The sequence below is a fragment of the Coregonus lavaretus genome (assembly GCF_964263955.1).
Source record: "Coregonus lavaretus genome assembly, contig: HAP1_SCAFFOLD_554, whole genome shotgun sequence".
NCBI classification, from domain to species: domain Eukaryota; kingdom Metazoa; phylum Chordata; class Actinopteri; order Salmoniformes; family Salmonidae; genus Coregonus; species Coregonus lavaretus.
Window position 1 is genome coordinate 104,607 of NW_028165634.1, and position 23,447 is coordinate 128,053.

At 39.6% G+C, this 23,447-nt stretch overlaps 1 protein-coding gene across 1 annotated transcript; it reads left to right on the forward strand.

The window, feature by feature from the left end:
* Positions 1-20,770: 20,770 nt before the first annotated feature.
* On the forward strand, positions 20,771-23,168 carry LOC311115657 (NLR family CARD domain-containing protein 3-like; the record flags this gene model as incomplete). The annotated part of the gene is made up of 3 exons (XM_084190816.1): positions 20,771-20,981; positions 21,376-21,513; positions 21,598-23,168. The coding sequence occupies 3 exons, from the start codon at positions 20,771-20,773 to the stop codon at positions 23,166-23,168; spliced, it is 1,920 nt and encodes a 639-aa protein (XP_084046942.1).
* Positions 23,169-23,447: the final 279 nt, after the last annotated feature.

Below are 23,447 nucleotides of genomic sequence, written 5' to 3' on the forward strand. Positions count from 1 at the left end.
TAGAAATAAACTCCTTATAAATTCGTAAACAACATTGTCATCTCACCTCTTAGCTTTGGTGTCATGTTCCCCAGAGAGACTCATTTTAGAGGCAGGGCCCCCCTCTTCTCTTTCTCCAGAGAGACTCATTTTAGAGCACTGACCCCTAAACAGAGATCCAACATGTTGGTTGTGGTGAACACAGTGACAACTAATTATTGAATGTCAATTGTTCTATTTTATTCATGATCTCTTAGAAATAAAACATTTACTAACAGATACGTCCAAACGGTCAGGAGATTTAATGCAATCACATCAACACGTAGTCATGACTGATATTTTTTACCTTTTCTCCATGTAGTGGAACTAATATTAATAATAATAATAATAATAATAATACAATAATAATATTAATAATAAATAATAATAATAATGTCTCACTTTCTCTTGTAATAATTTCACTCTTCTAATAATATAATAAATAATAATATAATAAGATATTCTGGTGTGTTGCTTTGTTCAACAGGTCTGCTATTATTATAATATTATTGAATTTAATTCGTAATATCAATGTTAAGAAAAGTACGTTCAGGTTTCATACCAAATTACACAGGAAGCAGGAGCTCATTATAATTTTGAAAACAACAATTTTTCTGTAATATTCTGAGATATTCTGAAAGTCGATTTAGAACTATGATACATAAAAAAATATACTAATTGTAAAATAACCACAACATACGAGTATTTGAACAACATGTTTTTGAATTTGACTTGCCTACGCCCAGTTAGCGCCATTTTGTATGATTGAACTGTCACGTAGCTGTCCTGGTGAAATGGACTGTTAGATTTGAATGTTTTACTTCCATTCACTATAATAAAATTAAAAGTAAAAATACTTTAAAGTACTACTTAAGTCGTTTTTGGGGGGTATCTGTACTTTACTATTCATATTTTTGACTACTTTTACTTTTACTTCACTACATTCCTAAAGATAATAATGTACTTTTTACTCCATACATTTTCCCTGACACCCAAAAGTACTCGTTACATTTTGAATACTTAGCAGGACAGAAAATGGTCCAATTCACGCACTTATCAAGAGAACATCCCTACAGCCTCTGATCTGGCAGACTCACTAAACACAAATCCTTTGTTTGTAAATGATGAGTTGGAGCACACCCCTGGCCATACGTAAATAAAATAAAAACTAGAACATGTGTCCATCTGCTTTGCTTAATATACGGAATTACTTGAAATTATTGAAATTATTTAGACTTGTACTTTTACTTTTGATACTTAAGCATATTTTAGCAATTACATTTACTTTTGATACTTAGGTATATTTAAAACCAAATACTTTTAGACTTTGACTCAAGTAGTATTTTACTTGGTGACGTTCACTTTTACTTGAGTCATTTTCTATTAAGGTATCTTTACTTTTACTCAAGTATGACAATTGGGTACTTTTTCCACCACTGAAATTACACCATACATTTAATTTCTCTACACACTTTACAATAATCCCTGTGAAGAGTCTTAACTTGTAGCCTGAATTCACAACCAGAACATGTCAAGTCATTGAGATATTTTCTGTTGTGCTGAGAGAGCACCTTCCTGATGTGGTGGTATCTATGTTCTACGTACAGTTGATATAATATCTGGTCAAAGTCTAGTGGCACAACACCATAGTATATCATTAACAGAACAGTAGTTTAACCTTTGGCCAGTAATGGCCATGGCATACTATAAAATGTTGAATCATTATGAGGTCAAAATTGGCTCTCCCTTTCAATACCTCCCTTGCGAGGATAACGGCACTGAGACTTTTTCTAAAATGTTTTCTGAGTTGGATTGATCTTAGACCATTCCTCCATACAGAATCCTTCCAAATGACCAACTACAGGAAGGTAAAGGTACAACTAAACACACAATAAAGAAACAAATCTTCCTAACTGACGGGAGGCTTGAATCTTAGTAATTTACCCACCGGCCTCTTACTACTATCCAAATGTATACATTCTACCAACATCATACATAAATAATCCCTGGTAGGATCCTTACTACTATCCCAATGTATACATTCTACCAACATCATACATAAATAATCCCTGGTAGGATCCTTACTACTATCCCAATGTATACATTCTACCAACATCATACATCAATAATCCCTGTTAGGATCCTTACTACTATCCCAATGTATAGATTCTACCAACATCATACATAAATAATCCCTGGTAGGATCCTTACCTTGCAGCCTGAATTCAAAACCAGAACATGTCAAGTCAGTGAGATGTGTATAAAGTGTAATATTGGGATGCAAATCAAAATGTAATACATTTCAACTCTATATCTGACATGGTCCAGGGGTCTTCTTTTTTTTAAGCCCGTAACCATGTGTGTGAGGTGTGTACTTTTGTTTCAAAGTAGATTTGTTTAAGACTACCAAGAAACACTGTGTGACCCTGATTTATGCCACTGCAGGACAAGGTTAATCATTAAAAACAATACGGTATGAACAACTTGCACTCTCCAGGACCAGTGATTCAAGTCTGAAGCACTGTCCCAAATGGCACCCTATTCCCTAAATAGTGCACTACTTTAGACCAGGACCAATATGGCTGTAGTAGTGCACAAAGTAGGGTGCCATTTGAGGAGGCAGACTGAGTGTTATACAGTCTTCTCTCTCTCTCTCTCTCTCTCTCTCTCTCTCTCTCTCTCTCTCTCTCTCTCTCTCTCTCTCTCTCTCTCTCTCTCTCTCTCTCTCTCTCTCTCTCTCTCTCTCTCTCTCTCTCTCTCTCTCTCTCTCTCTCTCTCTCTCTCTCTCTCTCTCTCTCTCTCTCTCTCTCTCTCTCTCTCTCTCTCTCTCTCTCTCTCTCTCTCTCTCTCTCTCTCTCTCTCTCTCTCTCTCTCTCTCTCTCTCTCTCTCTCTCATTGTAAGAGCTATAAAGAGACAGGGAGTGGGAGAGAGAACAGGTAGAACCTGATATGGAAATGAACAGAACAAACTAAAGGAACTTTCCACCACCGAATGATCATTCCAGACTCTACTTCTATTGAGAGACATATAAAAGGTAAGACGACGATTGTTATGATATTGATATAGTTGATGATATTGTTATGTGTATTAATATAGTTGATGATATTGTTATGTGTATTAATATAGTTGATGATATTGTTATGTGTATTAATATAGTTGATGATATTGTTATGTGTATTAATATAGTTGATGATATTGTTATGTGTATTAATATAGTTGATGATATTGTTATGTGTATTAATATAGTTGATGATATGTTTTGTGGACAGTGTTATAATAGGCCTACTCTCCTTAAAATGTTTTGGATATAAATTAGATGCGTGGGGTGAATTCGTTCTGTTTCCATCTGTGTGCCCCAGGGTGGTCGCTCCTACACTATCTAGAATCTAAAAGGGTTCTTTGGCTGTCCCCATAGGAGAACCCTTTGTAGAACCCTTTTTGGTCCTAGGTAGAACCCTTTTGGGTTCCATGAAGAATCCTTTCCACAGAGGGTTCTACATGGAAGCCAGAAGGGTTTTACCTGGAACCCAAAAGCATTCTCCTATGGGGACAGCCAGAGGACCCTTTTGGAACTCTTTTTTCTAAGAGTGTACTGTATCATAGGTCTATAGGCTTGTCTTCTCAAAACAGGCTTAAAACACAACAAGCAACAACATTTTCTCTTTCTAATCTACTGTTAACTCTTTTCACTCAGGAAGGTATGTTGTGTGAAAGAGAGACAAATAAATACTGTGGAAAGACTAACAACAACTTACACTTCCTCAAAACAGGTTGTGTGTATTCATTATTGCCCACCGTAGCAAAACGTTTGGCAACAGAAACCGTTTAGGTCACGTTGGACAGCGTTTGGAGTAAACTGTTTATGCAACATTTTAAAACTGTTGGCTGCTGAGTAAACTAATGAACACGACCCAGGTTGTAGCCTACAACTCGGCTGTTGATGCCTGTCTGATGCTGTAACCTGAACTTAGCCTGAGGGGTGGACTATGATGCTAGCTAGATATACTGGTTTTCTAAAGTTAGCTTCAGTTAGCTTCACATTCCAGCTCAGGCCTCATCCATAGGAATGTACAGAGTGCCAGTCATCAGGAAGGTGCTCTCTCAGCAGAACGGAAAATATATAATGACTTGACAGTTTAATCATACAAAATGGCGCTAACTGGACGTGGGCAAGTCAAATTCAATCAGTGGAGGTTGCTGAGGGGAGGACGGCTCATATTAATGATACCATTCCACCTATTCCGCTCCAGCCATTACCACAAGCCCGTCCTCCCCAATTAAGGTGCCACCAACCTCCTGTGAATTCAATATATCAATATTCATTCATCCTAGTTCTACATTTCACATTTCGTATGATAAATGTAATTGTATCATAGTTCTACTATAGTGTAGCGATCTGTGCAACTTCCGGCGTGAGTTTACTGTGAACACTGAGGCTGTACCCATTTTAAGTTACAGTTTTAACAGAGACCAAGTAGGCTATTTGATCATAATGTAAAAAAGGCCTCCAATAACATTTAACATGGAACTGGCTGTTCTATCATTCAGCCTACAGTAGCAGCCAATGTGTGGTGCTCAATGTAAGCCTACATTCCATGAGACATTCCAAAAAACATGCAGAGCATGACATTAACCTGTTTATCTACTTGTCCTTCACACAAGGAGGAGGTGACTGAAAATGTTGTTGTGTTTGATGCAAGAAACCACTTTACTAAATAAAATGCATCATTATTCCCATGTACTATGATGCAATTCCAACCAAGTAACCCAATTGGTGCCAATGGCGCGATGCGTAGGTTGTTTGCCTTTTTACAAGTGCAACCTGGGTTCACTTCCCTGCCCCGCTGTTTGCTACATTGGTGTCAGAAGTAGTATGGTGTCTGAGAGGCCATCAGAATGCACGGCTCGGATGTGTGAGGGGTCTGAGTAGTCGAAGCACAAGACTTGCTTTTATAGGGGGCAGTGTGAGACAGGTTACAATTCCCATCGCAGCAATAGGTTAACCTAGTTTTGGCCAGCGACCTGGGTTCACTGCCCTGCACCGCTGTTTGCTACAATATTAATATCACAGACTACCCGACGTCCGTTGAACAAAGAGACACAACAATATGAGTGAAAGGATTTTAGGATAATATCAGTAAGTGTTGATTTAGAGTTGTCTTCTGGGTTCAGCCTTCTAGCTTCCTTTATCAATTGGGTGGAATATAACAAATGACATTGTCTCAGAGTTTGGAGATAACCAGTCCCAGTTTAAATCGCCCATGATTTCCATTTCATTATTTCCCCAGAGCAGCAAGGGAATCTAGAGACTCAACCTTTGCAGAATCAGAATCACCTTTATTTGCCAAGTACATTTGCATGTACATATGTAGGATCTTAATTTGAGTCAGTTTGCTACAGCAGGAAAATATTCCTGCAGCAACAGTAAATGTGATTTATAATTAATGGACATTTTTGTATCGGTTGATACATTTTTAGTAAGGGAAACTCAAGTCTGCCATTTCTAAGTGGAAATTGCAAACTTCAGAAGCCTTTTAAAACCTCAAATACACTACAAGTTTTACATTTACTGCGTTGAGGGAAAGTTATTCTGCAGTGGGCGGTGATCAAATTAAGATCCTACATCTGTACACATAATTCTACATGGTGATTTTTTACATTTTAGTCATTTAGAAGACGCTCTTATCCAGAGCGACTTACATACATTGCGAGTGCATAATATTTTTTTTTTTATACTGGAATCGAACCCACAAACCTGGCGTTGCAAATGCCATGCTCTACCAACTGAGCTACATCCCTGCCGGCCAGTCCCATAATAATTAAAATGTCCTGTTGCTGCAGGATTATTTTCCTGCTGTAGCAAACTGGCTAAAATTAAGATCCTACATCTGTAGCAATACACCTCGCTTTGATGTACATGGCCATATCAGGATTGATTTTTGACCATTTGACATCTTTTATTTACTGTTGTTTAGGCTGGTTGAATGAGTTGCCTATAAAAGCTACTTCATCTGCAAGAGAACAGGCGGCTGCACCAGCGACTGTAAGAAGTGATGTGATTTCCTCATATGAACGTGAAAGTAAGTGTGTAGCCTACGCAGTTACACAATGGCTGTTGAAACTGTGGCACATATTTCTCTGTAACATTAGAAGTGGGATAAATGTGTTGATATGTAGGAAAGACGGGCAGACTCTCGTAGGTCTAGGCTAAACTACAAACTATTATAAGGTTAGGTCAACGTCAGACATTCAATAGTCAGAGTAGGTTTGAGCTATGATCACATATCATGCTGACAAACCTGATGGTCTCCGTTTGAAATGGTGTGTAAAATACCATGCCTAGGCTACAAGCTCTGTCCTGCTACTGTTAGGTCTATAACGTTATGGGAACTGATCTGAACAGGTTTAGGCTGGTCATCTAGGATATGTAGGCTATAGCTGAGGTATAGACCTCCATCTGTATCAGGACTAGGCTCCTGCTACTGTTACTGTTATAACGTTATGGGAACTGATCTGAACAGGTTTAGGCTGGTCATCTAGGCTATAGCTGAGGTCAGTGGTGATTTTAGCATGTCAATCTTGGTGGGGCAAAACATCAATAAAGGGGAGTGCATGCCAGCAAAGCCACTCCACAACACAACACTAAACAATACATTCATTGCACTATAACGGTGACAAACGGTGCCCACAAACTGTTAGGGCCTACATAAAGCAGAGTCCCAACAGCAGAGTCCCAACAGCAGAGTCCCAACAGCAGAGTCCCAACAGCAGAGTCCCGACAGCAGAGTCCCAACAGCATAGTCCCAACAGCAGAGTCCCAACAGCAGAGTCCCAACAGCAGTGTCCCAACAGCAGAGTCCCAACAGCTGTCCTATCATTTCTCTTCATTATTTCTCTTCATATGACAAGGATTAAAAAGGATTTGCCTGTAGATTGTCGACCTGATTCGTGATGATGACTGCTGGCTAAGATTTTGAAAGTACGATGTTGACCTGATCAGTCCAATCAAAGCTACTGTAGATATAATGTGATTTGACGTCATTTTATCTGTGGCCAATGACATTCTTGGATGGGCACTTCTAATGTAACCCTGTGGCAGCACCCAGTTTGTAGCCCCTGAATGGTAGCTCAGCAGGTAGAGACGGGGATTTGGATCAGACATCAACATAGGCACAAGATTGAATCCCTGCTATAGTTTAACAATTATTTTCTGTGAATCTTCCCATTGTTGTTTAAATAATGTGTTTTATTTATTAACAATTGACATTCTAGAATTAGTTGTCACTGTGTTCACCACAACCAACATGCTGCATCTCTGTTTAGGGGTCAGTGGTCTAAAATGAGTCTCTCTGGAGAGAGAGAGGAGGGGGGCCCTGCCTCTAAAATGAGTCTCTCTGGGGAGAGAGAGGAGGGGGTCCCTGCCTCTAAAATGAGTCTCTCTGGGGAGAGAGAGGAGGGGGTCCCTGCCTCTAAAATGAATCTCTCTGGGGAGAGAGAGGAGGAGGGCCCTGCCTCTAAAATGAGTCTCTCTGGGGAACATGACACCAAAGCTAAGAGGTGAGATGACAATTTTATGAAGAATTTATTGATTTTATTTACAAAATAAATAGCTATCTTAAGATGAATGCACTTACTGTAAATCGCTCTGGATTAGAGTATCTGCTAAATCAGGAGTTCTCAATCCGGGGTCAGTGGAGGTACTGCAGGGGTTCTGCAGCACCCTGACTGGACTCGTTGCAATGGAAGACATTTGATAGAATTTTAATACGACACGACCACTTTACCTACTCTTCATTATTGCCTAATATAATGGAATGCATATTTATTTATTTTTATACAAACACACTCTTCACACCCAATTAACAACTCTAAATAGCTTTGGTATCGTAGGCATCAAGTCCCGTGTCAATAATGTTGCCTACAACGTTGCATACAATGTTCATTTTCATCGAACACATTTTTCGCCCTAGATGCCTTCAATTGGCCAATTTATAGCCATACCCAAATTAGGATTCAATTTTTAACAACGTGATGTTGCGCTCCAAAGGGATAACTTGAAATAACATGATGTAGGTAATTAAATAATCAAAAGAAAAACGTGTTTATTATACACTTAGAAAATAAGGTTCCTTATAGAACCAGAAATGCTTCTATCACTTCCTTAATATATGGAACCACTAAAAGTTAGATATATTTTGGGGTTCAGTGAAGAAGAACCTCTAGAGTTCTGATCAACGAAAAGTGATTGTTTTGAGGATGTGAACCCAGCAGCCCTCCAGTGGTCAGATCAAGCCCGCCTGTTTTTCCAGCGCCCGGCCCGGGATTCGAACCAGCCACCTTTCTGCCATAGGTCCAACTTCTGCCACTGCTCCAACTCCTTAGCCACTGGGCGAAAACCTGAGTTAATCTTCAGAAATAAGCATGAGTTGATCTGCCAAAATGAAGACCAAATGCTCTGCAGACATTAATGGTATCACTTATACAAAATTATTATACAGAAATCATTGCCAAAAGCACAAGACATACGGTTGCATGTAGGTCTATATTATTTATGGATTGATCATATAGAAATATAAAATATTATTTTTAACTACTCCAAAGCAATTACATGTGGTGCAGGAACCACTGATTCACTGCATTATTATATAGTATTATCAAGACACCTGCTGTTAACTCTTAACTGGTTAGGACAGCTCATGAGGTGTCCTAAATATCTGCCGACTAGGTGGGACTAGAGGCTTCATGCATAGCTTTAATTTATACCCATAAGTGTAAAATGTCTTTCTTCTCAGCACTTATACGACCAATGTTCTACTCTGAGACACTTTGTTATTAAAAAACTTTGAATGTTTGTTTTACATATAAAAATAAATAAATGAATATTACTAATGTAAGCCAGTGTAAAGACTGGGTTATGTATGCACTCACTAACTGTAAGTCGCTCTGGATGAGAGCGTCTGCTAAGTGATTAAAATGTAAATGTATTGTGTTGCTCTGCTCATGTCCGCGTTCTGGAACTGTCCGCGTCCCCGTACAGAACTGTCCGCGTCCCCGTACGGTTTGGCGCCAAGCATATTGTCCAGTTACGCGCAGAGTAGTCTGAGGTGATCTTGGGGAATAACGACGGAGTTCGTTACAGTGTTGAAACACCGAAGTTTATTGTTCAATTTGCTTTTTTGCGTAATGGTCAGTGACAGTATGAGTGTAGCCAGATCCTTTTCACTCGCTATTCTTGTTTCATCTTGTGGTTCACCGGATTCGTCATCATCCTCGAGGGACGACCTGCTAGTTAGCCAAGCTAGTCGGTACAGCTAGCTAAGCTAGCTACTCTTTACCAGCAGCATCCTAGTTATCCTAGCTACCACTACATCATCACCGGCTGCCTGCATTTCTTGTGGACCGATGGAGCTCCCTGGTTGTTTCTTCCACCTGTTAAATACCGTGGAGGGCTTCTCCCTCTCTCGTTGACGGATGCTGGCTACCTACCATCCCTCTGTCCGGTTCTCCTCTCTTCACTAGATGACGGTAACTTTAGTGTTTAACCCCTCTGTGTCCAAGGACTGAACTTTTTGAATATTATTTTCGGTGCGCCTCAAGTTACATTTTTTAGAACGTTTATTTCTGATAAAATTAGTTTTTCACCCTGCCAGCTCCTATTAGTTCTACTGTAGGTTTACTTCAGTTAAAATATTATTAACAAGGTTACGGCTACTTGGTGAGCGCGCTCAATATTAACCTGAGTACATGTTGTGGTGAGCCACAGTCTAAGAGGTGTTGTCTGGCGCAAAGCCATCAAATTTCTGGTCATGGTTAAACATATTTGTTTTAAGAAAAAAGTGTACAATCTAAACAAAACTCATGTCCCTGTCTTCTTTTTCAAGATGTGTCAGATTTAAACAGCCAAAATACATTTTTTTATGAAGAAATAAAAAAAATCTGATGACTTGTTGTTTCTAAATGGCCGCTGGGTAATTTAATATGCATCGAAATCTTCGTTCATAGGCATCAAATTGAGCGAATGCTGCGCAGGTTCACTGAGTTGCAAACCAAATGGGTATAATGGGGTGATTGTTGTCTAATTGGGTGGTCTAGCTAATGGATTTGTAGATCTGACACAGTTGCTACCTCAGATTATGAGCCTAGCAAGTGTCATATAGCTCAGTTGGTACAGCATGGAGCTTGCAACGCCAGGGTTGTGGGTTCGTTTCCCACGGGGGGCCAGTATGAAAATGTATGCACTCACTAACTGTAAGTCGCTCTGGATAAGAGCGTCTGCTAAATATGTAAAATGTAAATGTAAAAAATTTAATGAATGAGTTATGTAGTACCCACAGATGGCCAAAGGGAGGCGCATAAAGAGGAAGAGCTATAAACCCATACTGTTTTTTGCCTTATAAACCCTAAACCTAACAATCAACCAAATGTATTTATAAAGCTCTTTTTACACCAGCAGATGTCACAAAGTGCTATACAGAAACTCTTACCCTACTTATAACCTATTTTAGCCGTAACCCCTAATTCTAGGGTAGGGTAGCCTAGAACACTTTTAGAAACTATTTTAGTAATAATATTATCTTAATAAATACAATTATAGTATTAAATAGTGTTTTGATTATTTTGTTGTTATTTTATTATATGTATAATTGCAAGACAGAACACTTGATAAATAAGACACATTTGTTTTATTTTTCAAATGTGGTTTGAATTGGGTGACCTAGTAACCTCTGTGTGAAGGTCCAGCAATTGGCGTGGGGCAGGTTTGAGACTGATCTAATACACTTTATTTCTCAGCTGCCTCACCAATGTCTGTACGTGAATTAATAACTTTTAATAGCTAAATATTTCCAATAGATGGCAGCAGAAGACCACGAAGCATCCATTATAGGCTACAAGCAGCAATATGATTGACATAAAATAGCATATATAAATATATAATAGGTTATTTAGCAGACGCTCTTATCCAGAGCGACTTACAGGAGCAATTAGGGTTAAGTGCCTTGCTCAAGGGCACATCGACAGATTTTTCACCTAGTCGGCTCGGGGATTAGACCTTTCGGTTACTGGCACAACGCTCTTAACCACTAAGCTACCTGCCGCCCGCATGCAACCAAATACTATGTGTCCCATGATTTTCTGAAATGGTCACTCATTACTTTAGTTAGCTATATATCTCGTATTAGGCCTGTGATGCTTTTGGAAGAGCAATTAAATAGTGACTATAGCAGGTGTTGAACCCCTGGTAAATAATCACTAGTCAGATGCTTCAACCTCAACCCTAGTATACATGCATTTTTAAATATCTAATATTGCGATTAAACAACCTCGGAATAGAAAAGACAAGAGTGCGTCTTCCAGCCCACCAATAAATTACATCATGCAACCCTTGCGGTTAGCAAATGTACCTCAACATGCCCCTCGCTTGTGCTAGAAGGCAGAGTGCTCGCTGCTAGTTGATGAATCTGACAATGAATGTACTAGGAAAATACGTTTTCTTGACCAGAGGTGACTAAATTAATGTTCAGGCTTATTGATAATCATTATAGTAATGAAGTATAATTTCAAAACATGAGTATAAAAACAGGTAATAATAAACATGAATCATCATTATATTATTTCACAGAAATCTGTTAAATGCTTTTTCAGTCGTTCCTCTTGCGTTAGCAGTGTGGAAAGGAACAGTAAAATGCATGTGCAGGAGTTTTCCTGTGAGGAGGAGTGGTGGTGTATCCAGGGAGAAAACTAAACTAACCTTCTGAAATGTCATTTGTGATCTTATGCCTCCATCTTTTGGAATTATTTAGTAACTGCAGTAGTACTGAATAAAGTATATCCTTACTAAATTAGTAATTACTCAGAATTGCAAAATATGACATTTTCTAGTTCATTTTACCACTTACGACCATAAAATAACAATTTATAACAGAACAAACAATGAAACTGACATAAACCAAAAACACAATACATTTAGTTAACTATATATATATATATATATATATACTATTTATTTAGATGGGTGACATTATCTGCCAAAGTAACACCACTGTAGATAAAGAAGAGCTCTCCAGTAGGTGAACCAAAACTTTCAAAGACCATTTTCTCAAAATTGAGGTTACAAGTTTATCATCTTTCAAAGCAGAATTACTTTCCCATTGTTCCTCAACTGTAGTGTATGATATACCATTTTCTAGCTGAGTCTCTACTTTTATCCAATGTCAAAAACACAAATGTCAAATTTTGCTACATAAAATTGAGCTGATCGGTCACATTTGACTATGTAAAACTTAGCAGTACTACTGAGGCAGATATATATTATTACTGTGTAAAACCTAGCAATACTACTTATTTCTCTGAGAGTGAGACAGATATATATTATTACTGTGTATAACCTAGCAGTACTACTTATTTCTCTGAGAGTGAGGCAGATATATATATATTATTACTGTGTAAAACCTAGCAGTACTACTTATTTCTCTGAGAGTGAGGCAGATATATATTTTATTACTGTGTAAAACCTAGCAGTACTACTTATTTCTCTGAGAGTGAGGCAGATATATATTTTATTACTGTGTAAAACCTAGCAGTACTACTTATTTCTCTGAGAGTGAGGCAGATATATAGCATTGTGCAAAAAAACATGATTATTTGTCTCTCTGAAGTGAAACCATCAAGTGATAGATTTTAAACAAATACATGTCTGTCATCGAACAACCCCATGCCATGATTAGCTACTGAAAAAACACACCAATCTCTTTAATAATTTCTTTAAACAATAAAGGCTAATTTACCAACATTTCTGAAAATGGATATATAGCGTTTTGGAATGAAACTCTTCTTATGTTTCCCCATCTGAGCTCAGACTTTTACCCCTACCTACATGTACATATTTCCTAAATTACCTCAACTACCTGGTACCCCTGGACATTGACTCAGTACTGGTACTCCTTGTATATAGTCTAGTTATTACCTCAACTACCTGGTACCCTGCACATTGACTCAGTACTGGTACTCCTTGTATATAGTCTAGTTATAACCTCAACTACCTGGTACCCCTGCACATTGACTCAGTACTGGTACTCCTTATATATAGTCTAGTTATTACCTCAACTACCTGGTACCCTGCATATTGACTCAATACTGGTACTCCTTGTATATAGTCTAGTTATTACCTCAACTACCTGGTACCCTGCACATTGACTCAGTACTGGTACTCCTTGTATATAGTCTAGTTATTACCTCAACTTCCTGGTACCCTGCACATTGACTCAGTACTGGTACTCCTTGTATATAGTCTAGTTATTACCTCAACTACCTTGTACCCCTGCACATTGACTCAGTACTGGTACTCCTTGTATATAGTCTAGTTATTAACTCAACTTCCTGGTACCCCTGCACATTGACTCAGTACTGGTACTCCTTGTATATAGTCTAGTTATTACATCAACTACCTGGTACCCCTGCACATTGACTCAGTACTGTTACTCCTTGTATATAGTCTAGTTATTACCTCAACTACCTGGTACCCTGCATATTGACTCAGTACTGGTACTCCTTGTATATAGTCTAGTTATTACCTCAACTACCTGGTACCCCTGCACATTCACTCAGTACTGGTACTCCTTGTATATAGTCTAGTTATTACATCAACTACCTGGTACCCCTGCACATTCACTCAGTACTGGTACTCCTTGTATATAGTCTAGTTATTACATCAACTACCTGGTACCCTGCACATTGACTCAGTACTGGTACTCCTTGTATATAGTCTAGTTATTACCTCAACTACCTTGTACCCCTGCACATTGACTCAGTACTGGTACTCCTTGTATATAGTCTAGTTATTAACTCAACTTCCTGGTACCCCTGCACATTGACTCAGTACTGGTACTCCTTGTATATAGTCTAGTTATTACATCAACTACCTGGTACCCCTGCACATTGACTCAGTACTGTTACTCCTTGTATATAGTCTAGTTATTACCTCAACTACCTGGTACCCTGCATATTGACTCAGTACTGGTACTCCTTGTATATAGTCTAGTTATTACCTCAACTACCTGGTACCCCTGCACATTCACTCAGTACTGGTACTCCTTGTATATAGTCTAGTTATTACATCAACTACCTGGTACCCCTGCACATTCACTCAGTACTGGTACTCCTTGTATATAGTCTAGTTATTACATCAACTACCTGGTACCCTGCACATTGACTCAGTACTGGTACTCCTTGTATATAGTCTAGTTATTACATCAACTACCTGGTACCCCTGCACATTGACTCAGTACTGGTACTCCTTCTATATAGTCTAGTTATTACCTCAACTACCTGGTACCCCTGCACGTTGACTCAGTACTGGTACTCCTTGTATATAGTCTAGTTATTACCTCAACTACCTGGTACCCCTGCACATTGACTCAGTACTGGTACTCCTTATATATAGTCTAGTTATTACATCAACTACCTGGTACCCCTGCACATTGACTCAGTACTGGTACTCCTTATATATAGTCTAGTTATTACCTCAACTACCTGGTACCCCTGCACATTGACTCAGTACTGGTACTCCTTGTATATAGTCTAGTTATTACCTCAACTACCTGGTACCCTGCACATTGACTCAGTACTGGTACTCCTTGTATATAGTCTAGGTATTACCTCAATTACCTGGTACCCTGCAAATTGACTCAGTACTGGTACTCCTTGTATATAGTCTAGTTATTACCTCAACTACCTGGTACCCTGCACATAGACTCAGTACTGGTACTCCTAGTATATAGTCTAGTTATTACCTCAACTACCTGGTACCCTGCACATTGACTCAGTACTGGTACTCCTTGTATATAGTCTAGTTATTACATCAACTACCTGGTACCCCTGCACATTGACTCAGTACTGGTACTCCTTGTATATAGTCTAGTTATTACATCAACTACCTGGTACCCCTGCACATTGACTCAGTACTGGTACTCCTTGTATATAGTCTAGTTATTACCTCAACTACCTGGTACCCCTGCACATTGACTCAGTACTGGTACTCCTGGTATATAGTCTAGTTATTACCTCAACTACCTGGTACCCTGCACATTGACTCAGTACTGGTACTCCTTGTATATAGTCTAGTTATTACCTCAACTACCTGGTACCCCTGCACATTGACTCAGTACTGGTACTCCTTGTATATAGTCTAGTTATTACCTCAACTTCCTGGTACCCCTGCACATTGACTCAGTACTGGTACTCCTTGCATATAGTCTAGTTATTACCTCAACTTCCTGGTACCCCTGCACATTGACTCAGTACTGGTACTACTTGTATATAGTCTAGTTATTACCTCAACTACCTGGTACCCTGCACATTGACTCAATACTGGTACTCCTTGTATATAGTCTAGTTATTACATCAACTACCTGGTACCCCTGCACATTGACTCAGTACTGGTACTCCTTGTATATAGTCTAGTTATTACCTCAACTACCTTGTACCCCTGCACATTGACTCAGTACTGGTACTCCTTGTATATAGTCTAGTTATTACCTCAACTACCTGGTACCCCTGGACATTGACTCAGTACTGGTACTCCTTGTATATAGTCTAGTTATTACCTCAACTACCTGGTACCCCTGCACATTGACTCAGTACTGGTACTCCTTGTATATAGTCTAGTTATTACCTCAACTACCTGGTACCCTGCACATTGACTCAGTACTGGTACTCCTTGTATATAGTCTAGTTATTACCTCAACTACCTGGTACCCTGCACATTGACTCAGTACTGGTACTCCTTATATATAGTCTAGTTATTACCTCAACTACCTGGTACCCTGCACATTGACTCAGTACTGGTACTCCTTGTATATAGTCTAGTTATTACATCAACTACCTGGTACCCCTGCACATTGACTCAGTACTGGTACTCCTTGTATATAGTCTAGTTATTACATCAACTACCTGGTACCCCTGCACATTGACTCAGTACTGGTACTCCTTGTATATAGTCTAGTTATTACCTCAACTACCTGGTACCCTGCACATTGATTCAGTACTGGTACTCCTTGTATATATTCTAGTTATTACCTCAACTACCTGGTACCCCTGGACATTGACTCGGTACTGGTACTCCTTGTATATAGTCTAGTTATTACATCAACTACCTGGTACCCTGCACATTGACTCAGTACTGGTACTCCTTGGATATAGTCTAGTTATTACCTCAACTTCCTGGTACCCCTGCACATTGACACAGTACTGGTACTCCTTGTATATAGTCTAGTTATTACCTCAACTACCTGGTACCCTGCACATTGACTCAGTACTGGTACTCCTGGTATATAGTCTAGTTATTACCTCAACTACCTGGTACCCTGCACATTGACTCAGTACTGGTACTCCTTGTATATAGTCTAGTTATTACCTCAACTACCTGGTACCCCTGCACATTGACTCAGTACTGGTACTCCTTGTATATAGTCTAGTTATTACCTCAACTTCCTGGTACCCCTGCACATTGACTCAGTACTGGTACTCCTTGTATATAGTCTAGTTATTACCTCAACTACCTGGTACCCTGCACATTGACTCAATACTGGTACTCCTTGTATTTAGTCTAGTTATTACATCAACTACCTGGTACCCCTGCACATTGACTCAGTACTGGTACTCCTTGTATATAGTCTAGTTATTACCTCAACTACCTTGTACCCCTGCACATTGACTCAGTACTGGTACTCCTTGTATATAGTCTAGTTATTACCTCAACTACCTGGTACCCCTGGACATTGATTCAGTACTGGTACTCCTTGTATATAGTCTAGTTATTACCTCAACTACCTGGTACCCCTGCACATTGACTCAGTACTGGTACTCCTTGTATATAGTCTAGTTATTACCTCAACTACCTGGTACCCCTGCACATTGACTCAGTACTGGTACTCCTTGTATATAGTCTAGTTATTACCTCAACTATCTGGTACCCCTGCATATTGACTCAGTACTGGTACTCCTTGTATATAGTCTAGTTATTACCTCAACTACCTGGTACCCTGCACATTGACTCAGTACTGGTACTCCTTGTATATAGTCTAGTTATTACATCAACTACCTGGTACCCCTGCACATTGACTCAGTACTGGTACTCCTTGTATATAGTCTAGTTATTACCTCAACTACCTGGTACCCCTGCACATTGACTCAGTACTGGTACTCCTTGTATATAGTCTAGTTATTACCTCAACTACCTGGTACCCCTGCACATTGACTCAGTACTGGTACTCCTTGTATATAGTCTAGTTATTACCTCAACTTCCTGGTACCCCTGCACATTGACTCAGTACTGGTACTCCTTGTATATAGTCTAGTTATTACCTCAACTACCTGGTACCCTGCACATTGACTCAGTACTGGTACTCCTTGTATATAGTCTAGTTATTACCTCAACTACCTGGTACCCTTCACATTGACTCAGTACTGGTACTCCTCATATATAGTCTAGTTATTACCTCAACTACCTGGTACCCCTGCACATTGACTCAGTACTGGTACACCTTGTATATAGTCTAGTTATTACCTCAACTACCTGGTACCCCTGCACATTGACTCAGTACTGGTACTCCTTGTATATAATCTAGTTATTACCTCAACTACCTGGTACCCTGCACATTGACTCAGTACTGGTACTCCTTATATATAGTCTAGTTATTACCTCAACTACCTGGTACCCCTGCACATTGACTCAGTACTGGTACACCTTGTATATAGTCTAGTTATTACCTCAACTACCTGGTACCCCTGGACATTGACTCAGTACTGGTACTCCTTGTATATAGCCTCATTACTACCTCAACTACCTGGTACCCCTGCACATTGACTCAGTACTGGTACTCCTTATATATAGTCTAGTTATTACCTCAACTACCTGGTACCCCTGCACATTGACTCAGTACTGGTACTCCTTGTATATAGTCTAGTTATTACCTCAACTACCTGGTACCCTGCACATTGACTCAGTACTGGTACTCCTTGTATATAGTCTAGTTATTACCTCAACTACCTGGTACCCCTGCACATTGACTCAGTACTCCTTATCTCCTTATAGCCTCATTATTGTTATTTTATTATGTTACTATTTCCTTTTTTTATTTAGTGAATTTTTGTGACTTTTTAACTCAGCATTGTTGGGAAAGGGCTCATAAGTAAGCATTTCACGGTAAAGTGTACCACTGTTTTATTCGGCGCATGTGAGAAATACAATTTGATTTGATTTGAAGCTCATGCGCAGAAATACGTCATTGAGTCTAATGGTCGTCTTGTGCCGAACTGCACATGTGCTGGATGTCAAATCAAAGGCACTCCTTCGATAAAAAGTTGTTTTTGACTAACATGAAAATGTGTCAGTTTGTTAAACTACTTAAGACAGAACATTTTCAAAATGAACAACTAAGGAAGTGATTTTTACCTCTCATTGACTTCTCAAACCCCAAACCCTGGCCTGGTCTGCTTCATATGTATTCCCAGAAGACATTTTGTACATCAGCAGTTGTCACAAAGTGCTTATATAGAAACCCAGTCTAAAACCACAAAGAGATAGCAATGCAGATGTAGAAGCACGGTGGCTAGGAAAAACTACCTAGAAAGGCAGGAACCTAGGAAGAAACCTAGAGAGGAACCAGGCTCTGAGGGGTGGCCAGTCCTCTTCTGGCTGTGCTGGGAGGAGATTATAAGAGGATATGGCCATTAAGGCCAGATCGTTCTTCAAGATGTTCAAATGTTCATAGATAACCAGCAGGGTCAAATAATAATCACTGTGGTTATTGAGGGTGCAACACGTTAGCACCTCAGGAGTAAATGTCAGTTGGCTTTTCATAGCCGAGCATTCAGAGGTCAAGACAGCAGGTGTTGTAGAGAGAGAGAAGGAGAGGGAGAGAGAGAGAGAGAGGGTCGAAACAGCAGGTTCGGGACAAGGTCGCATGTCCGGTGAACAGGTCAGAGTTTCAGATCCGCAGGCAGACCAGCAAAAACTGGATGAGTAGCAAGGTTGCACGTCCGGTGGAGCATGTGTCGATACTGATAGGATCGAATGAAGGGGAGCGCTGCACTCGGATCAGTTTTCCCCATTCAAATTTTTCCATATAATTAGTTCCCAATACTGATGACAGATCAGCTCCTAGAGAGATATTACCACCTACAGCTGCAAATATTGAGGCTGCTAATTCTAAATCACAGATTTGGCACATCATTGGACACATGTTAGGCTACACATCATGAAATATATTGAGACAAATTACAGACCGTAGTCTACAAGTAGAAAAATAGAACTCAATTGATTGAACATTAAATGTATTTCAATTTGATTGAAATAGGCCTATAGCCTACTGTTTATATTTTAATGCAGTCATCTTGGTGTTCATTTGAAACAAATTTGTATACGTCCCTTGTTTGAATCAATTGCAAAGACATTGGCAACTTTGTATTTGTACTCAACTTTGTTCTGAATTTATCTGCGGTCACAAAGAGACGGATAGACCATGTGATTCTATGTTTACTAGAGATCTTCTGTGTATAAAGTCATGCGGAAGGGCAAAAAAGCATCTATGATGCTCCTAGGAAGATTCTAACAATGAACTTAGCCTTAAGATGCTTTTGGGAAACCAGTCCTGGATAAGAACATCTGCTAAATGACTAAAATGTAAAATGTAAATGTTTTACATACAGATCTCATATTACTGTATTGAATGTTGTACATGTGTACAGTACTTTATTACAAATGTGGTTATTTGTTACATTTATTACTGTGTAAAACCTAGCAATACTTCTGATTTCTCTGAGAGTGAGGCAGATACTGTATATAGCATTTTACAAAAGAAACACATTATTTGTCTCTGAAATGAAACCATCAAGTGATAGATTTTAAACAAATACATGTCTGTCATTGAACAACCCCATGCCATGATTAGATAGTGAAAAAACACACCAATCTCTTTCATAATTTCTTTAAAGAATATAAGCTAATTTACCAACATTTCTGAAAATTGCGTTTTAGAATGAAACTCTTCATATGTTTCCCCATCTGAGCTCAGAGTAGATGAGAGACGTAATGTTTGTCTCTGTTGTGTTGAAGTCCAATCAAGAAGGAGAGACCAGCCTCCCCTGTACCCAGCTGTGTGTCCATGAAGAGTGACCGGTCTATGAATCAACCTCTAAACTTTAGAGAGGGAGACTTTTCTAGTGAACAAAGGTAAGAAGAACTCATGGGTCATGGTCAGTGAGTTAAACAACACTGTCTCTAGTCATTTCTCCTCTCCCATTTTCCCATTTATTTTTGTTGTTTTCATAATCCATAGGCTAATCCTTTTTTCCATTTTCATAGTCCTGAAACAATATTAAACAAACACAACATTCCCTCCCTGTGTGTGTGTGTGTGTGTGTGTGTGTGTGTGTGTGTGTGTGTGTGTGTGTGTGTGTGTGTGTGTGTGTGTGTGTGCACTCCCTGGATGAGGAGATGTAATCTCATGTTTTGTCCACAGAAACCAACAGGAGAGATCAGAGTCAGAGATTCTCAGTGGTCAGTCTTCCCAGAGTCATCAAACAGACCTGGCCTCCATATTCAGTGTATGTGGTCCTGTTATGTACATTTGTTTTTGTTTACATCAAGTAAAGTTGATCTGTCAATCATTCATTCATGTGTTAATGAGAAAGCATTTAGTCTCTTGCTTAACTTATTTACTTGATTTATTTCAGTTGCTTGAAGAGAATATTATGACATTTGTGAAGAACGAGCTGAAGATGTTCAAGAGGATTCTTAGTCCAAAACTCCCAGAAGGCTTTGAGAGTCAGAAGCAGGATAAGGAAGTGGTGGACGCTGAAGATGAGAAGCAGGAGAGCAGTGCCAGAGAGGGGGCTCTGAAGATCACACTGCACGTCCTGAGGAAAATGAACCAGAAGGAGCTTGCTGACACACTGGAGAAATGTAAGAGCTGTCTGCCTCATGTTGAATGCTGTTTTAGAACATTTAAAAGCTGTAGCTAAAGTACAGCTAAAGTAGCTGTGTAACTCAGTGATATTGTAGCAGCCTTAACACAACACCTAGTGACCTCATCAAGTAGCAGCAGGGATGTGTTGTGTTGTGTTGTGTTGTGTTGAGAGAGAGAGAGAGAGAGAGAGAGAGAGAGAGAGAGAGAGAAAGATCATAATAATATAATCAGTCACACCAGTCTGTAATGCATTATGAAAACATTTACACATTTATACAGTCAGTTAAGAGAATAAAGTATTATCATTTAAAATGTTATAACAGTCCTAGAATACTGTAGGCATTAAAACTGACGTAATATTAATATCCTCTGTGTTATTTCTTCATTCAGATGAGCTTGCTGTGATTTGCCAACGTGAACTCAAATCTAATCTAAAGAAGAAGTTTCAATGTGTATTTGAGGGGATCGCTAAACAAGGAAACCCAACACTTCTCAATAAGATCTACACAGAGCTCTACATCACAGAGGGTGGAACAGGAGAGGTCAATAATGAACATGAGCTGAGACAGATTGAGACAACAACCAGGAAACAAGCAAGACCAGAGACTGCAGTCAAACGTAACGACATCTTCAAACCCTTAACTGGACAAGACAAACTCATCAGAACTGTGCTGACAAAGGGAGTCGCTGGCATTGGAAAAACAGTCTCTGTGCAGAAGTTTGTTCTGGACTGGGCTGAAGGAAAAGCAAATCAGGATGTCCAATTTGTATTTTCATTCCCTTTTCGGGAGCTGAATTTGATGAACAGGGAAAAACACACTTTGATTGAACTTCTCAATCACTTCTCAAAGGAAACCAAAGAATCAAGAATCTCCAACTACGACAAGTACAAAGTTCTGTTTATCTTTGATGGTCTGGATGAGTGCCGACTGCCTCTAGACTTCCAGAAGAACAAGATCTGTTGTGACGTCACAAAGTCAACCTCAGTGGATGTTCTGCTGACAAATCTCATCAAGGGAAATCTGCTTCCCTCTGCTCTCCTCTGGATAACTACCCGACCTGCAGCAGCCAATAAGATCCCCTCAGGGTGTGTTGACCAGGTGGCAGAGGTACGAGGGTTCAATGACCCACAGAAGGAGGAGTACTTCAGGAAGAGATTCAGTGATGAGGACCTGGCCAGCAGAATCATCTCACACATAAAGACATCAAGGAGCCTCCACATCATGTGCCACATTCCAGTCTTCTGTTGGATTTCTGCAATAGTCCTTGAACACATGCTGAAACATAAGAGAGAAGAGATGCCCAAGACTCTGACTGAGATGTACTCACACCTTGTGGTGTTTCATACCAAACAGAAGAATGAAAAGTATCTTGGGAAAGAAGAGACAGGTCCACACTGGAATAAAGAGAGCATTCTGTCACTGGGAAAACTGGCTTTTCAACAGCTTGTGAATGGCAATCTGATTTTCTATGAAGAAGACCTGAAAGAGGCTGGCATTGATGTCAATGAAGCCTCAGTGTACTCAGGATTGTGCACACAGCTCTTTAAAGAGGAACGTGGGCTGTACCAGGACAAGATGTACTGCTTCGTGCATCTGAGCATTCAGGAGTTTCTGGCTGCTGTATATGTGTTCCTCTCATTCATCAACAACAATGAGAATCTAATGGCAAAACCTCAATCAACCAGGAACTTTTTTGCACTGTTCAGAGACAAGCCTGAAGTTACTTTCTACAAGAGTGCTGTGGATAAAGCCTTAAAAAGTGAGACAGGAAACCTGGACCTGTTCCTCCGCTTCCTTCTGGGCCTCTCACTGGAGTCCAATCAGAAGCACTTACGAGGTCTACTGACAAAGACAAGAAGCAGCTCACAGAGCCATGAAGAAACAGTCAAGTACATCAAGGAGAAGATCAGGAAGAATCCCTCTCCAGAGAGGTGCATCAATCTGTTCCACTGTCTGAATGAACTGAATGACCATTCTCTAGTGGAGGAGATCCAAAGCTACCTGAGCTCAGGAAGTCTCTCAGAAGAAGAACTGTCACCTGCACAGTGGTCAGCTCTGGTCTTTGTGTTGCTGACTTCAGAAAAGGAGCTGGATGTGTTTGACGTGAAGAAATACTCCAGATCAGAGGAAGGTCTTCTGAGGCTGCTGCCAGTGGTCAAAGCCTCCAGAGCTGCTCTGTGAGTAAATAAAAGTATATTTAAGTACTAATCATCAGTTTAGAGAAAAATATATATTATAGTATGTATATAATACTATATTGAAAAACATATTGAATCACTGCATTGATGTTCACATTGTGGTACTCTGTAGCTCAGCTGGTAGAGCACGGCGCTTGTAACGCCAAGGTAGTGGGTTCGATCCCCGGGACCATCCGTACACAAAAAAAAAAAAAAATGTATGCACGCATGACTGTAAGTCGCTTTGGATAAAAGCGTCTGCTAAATGGCATATTATTATTTA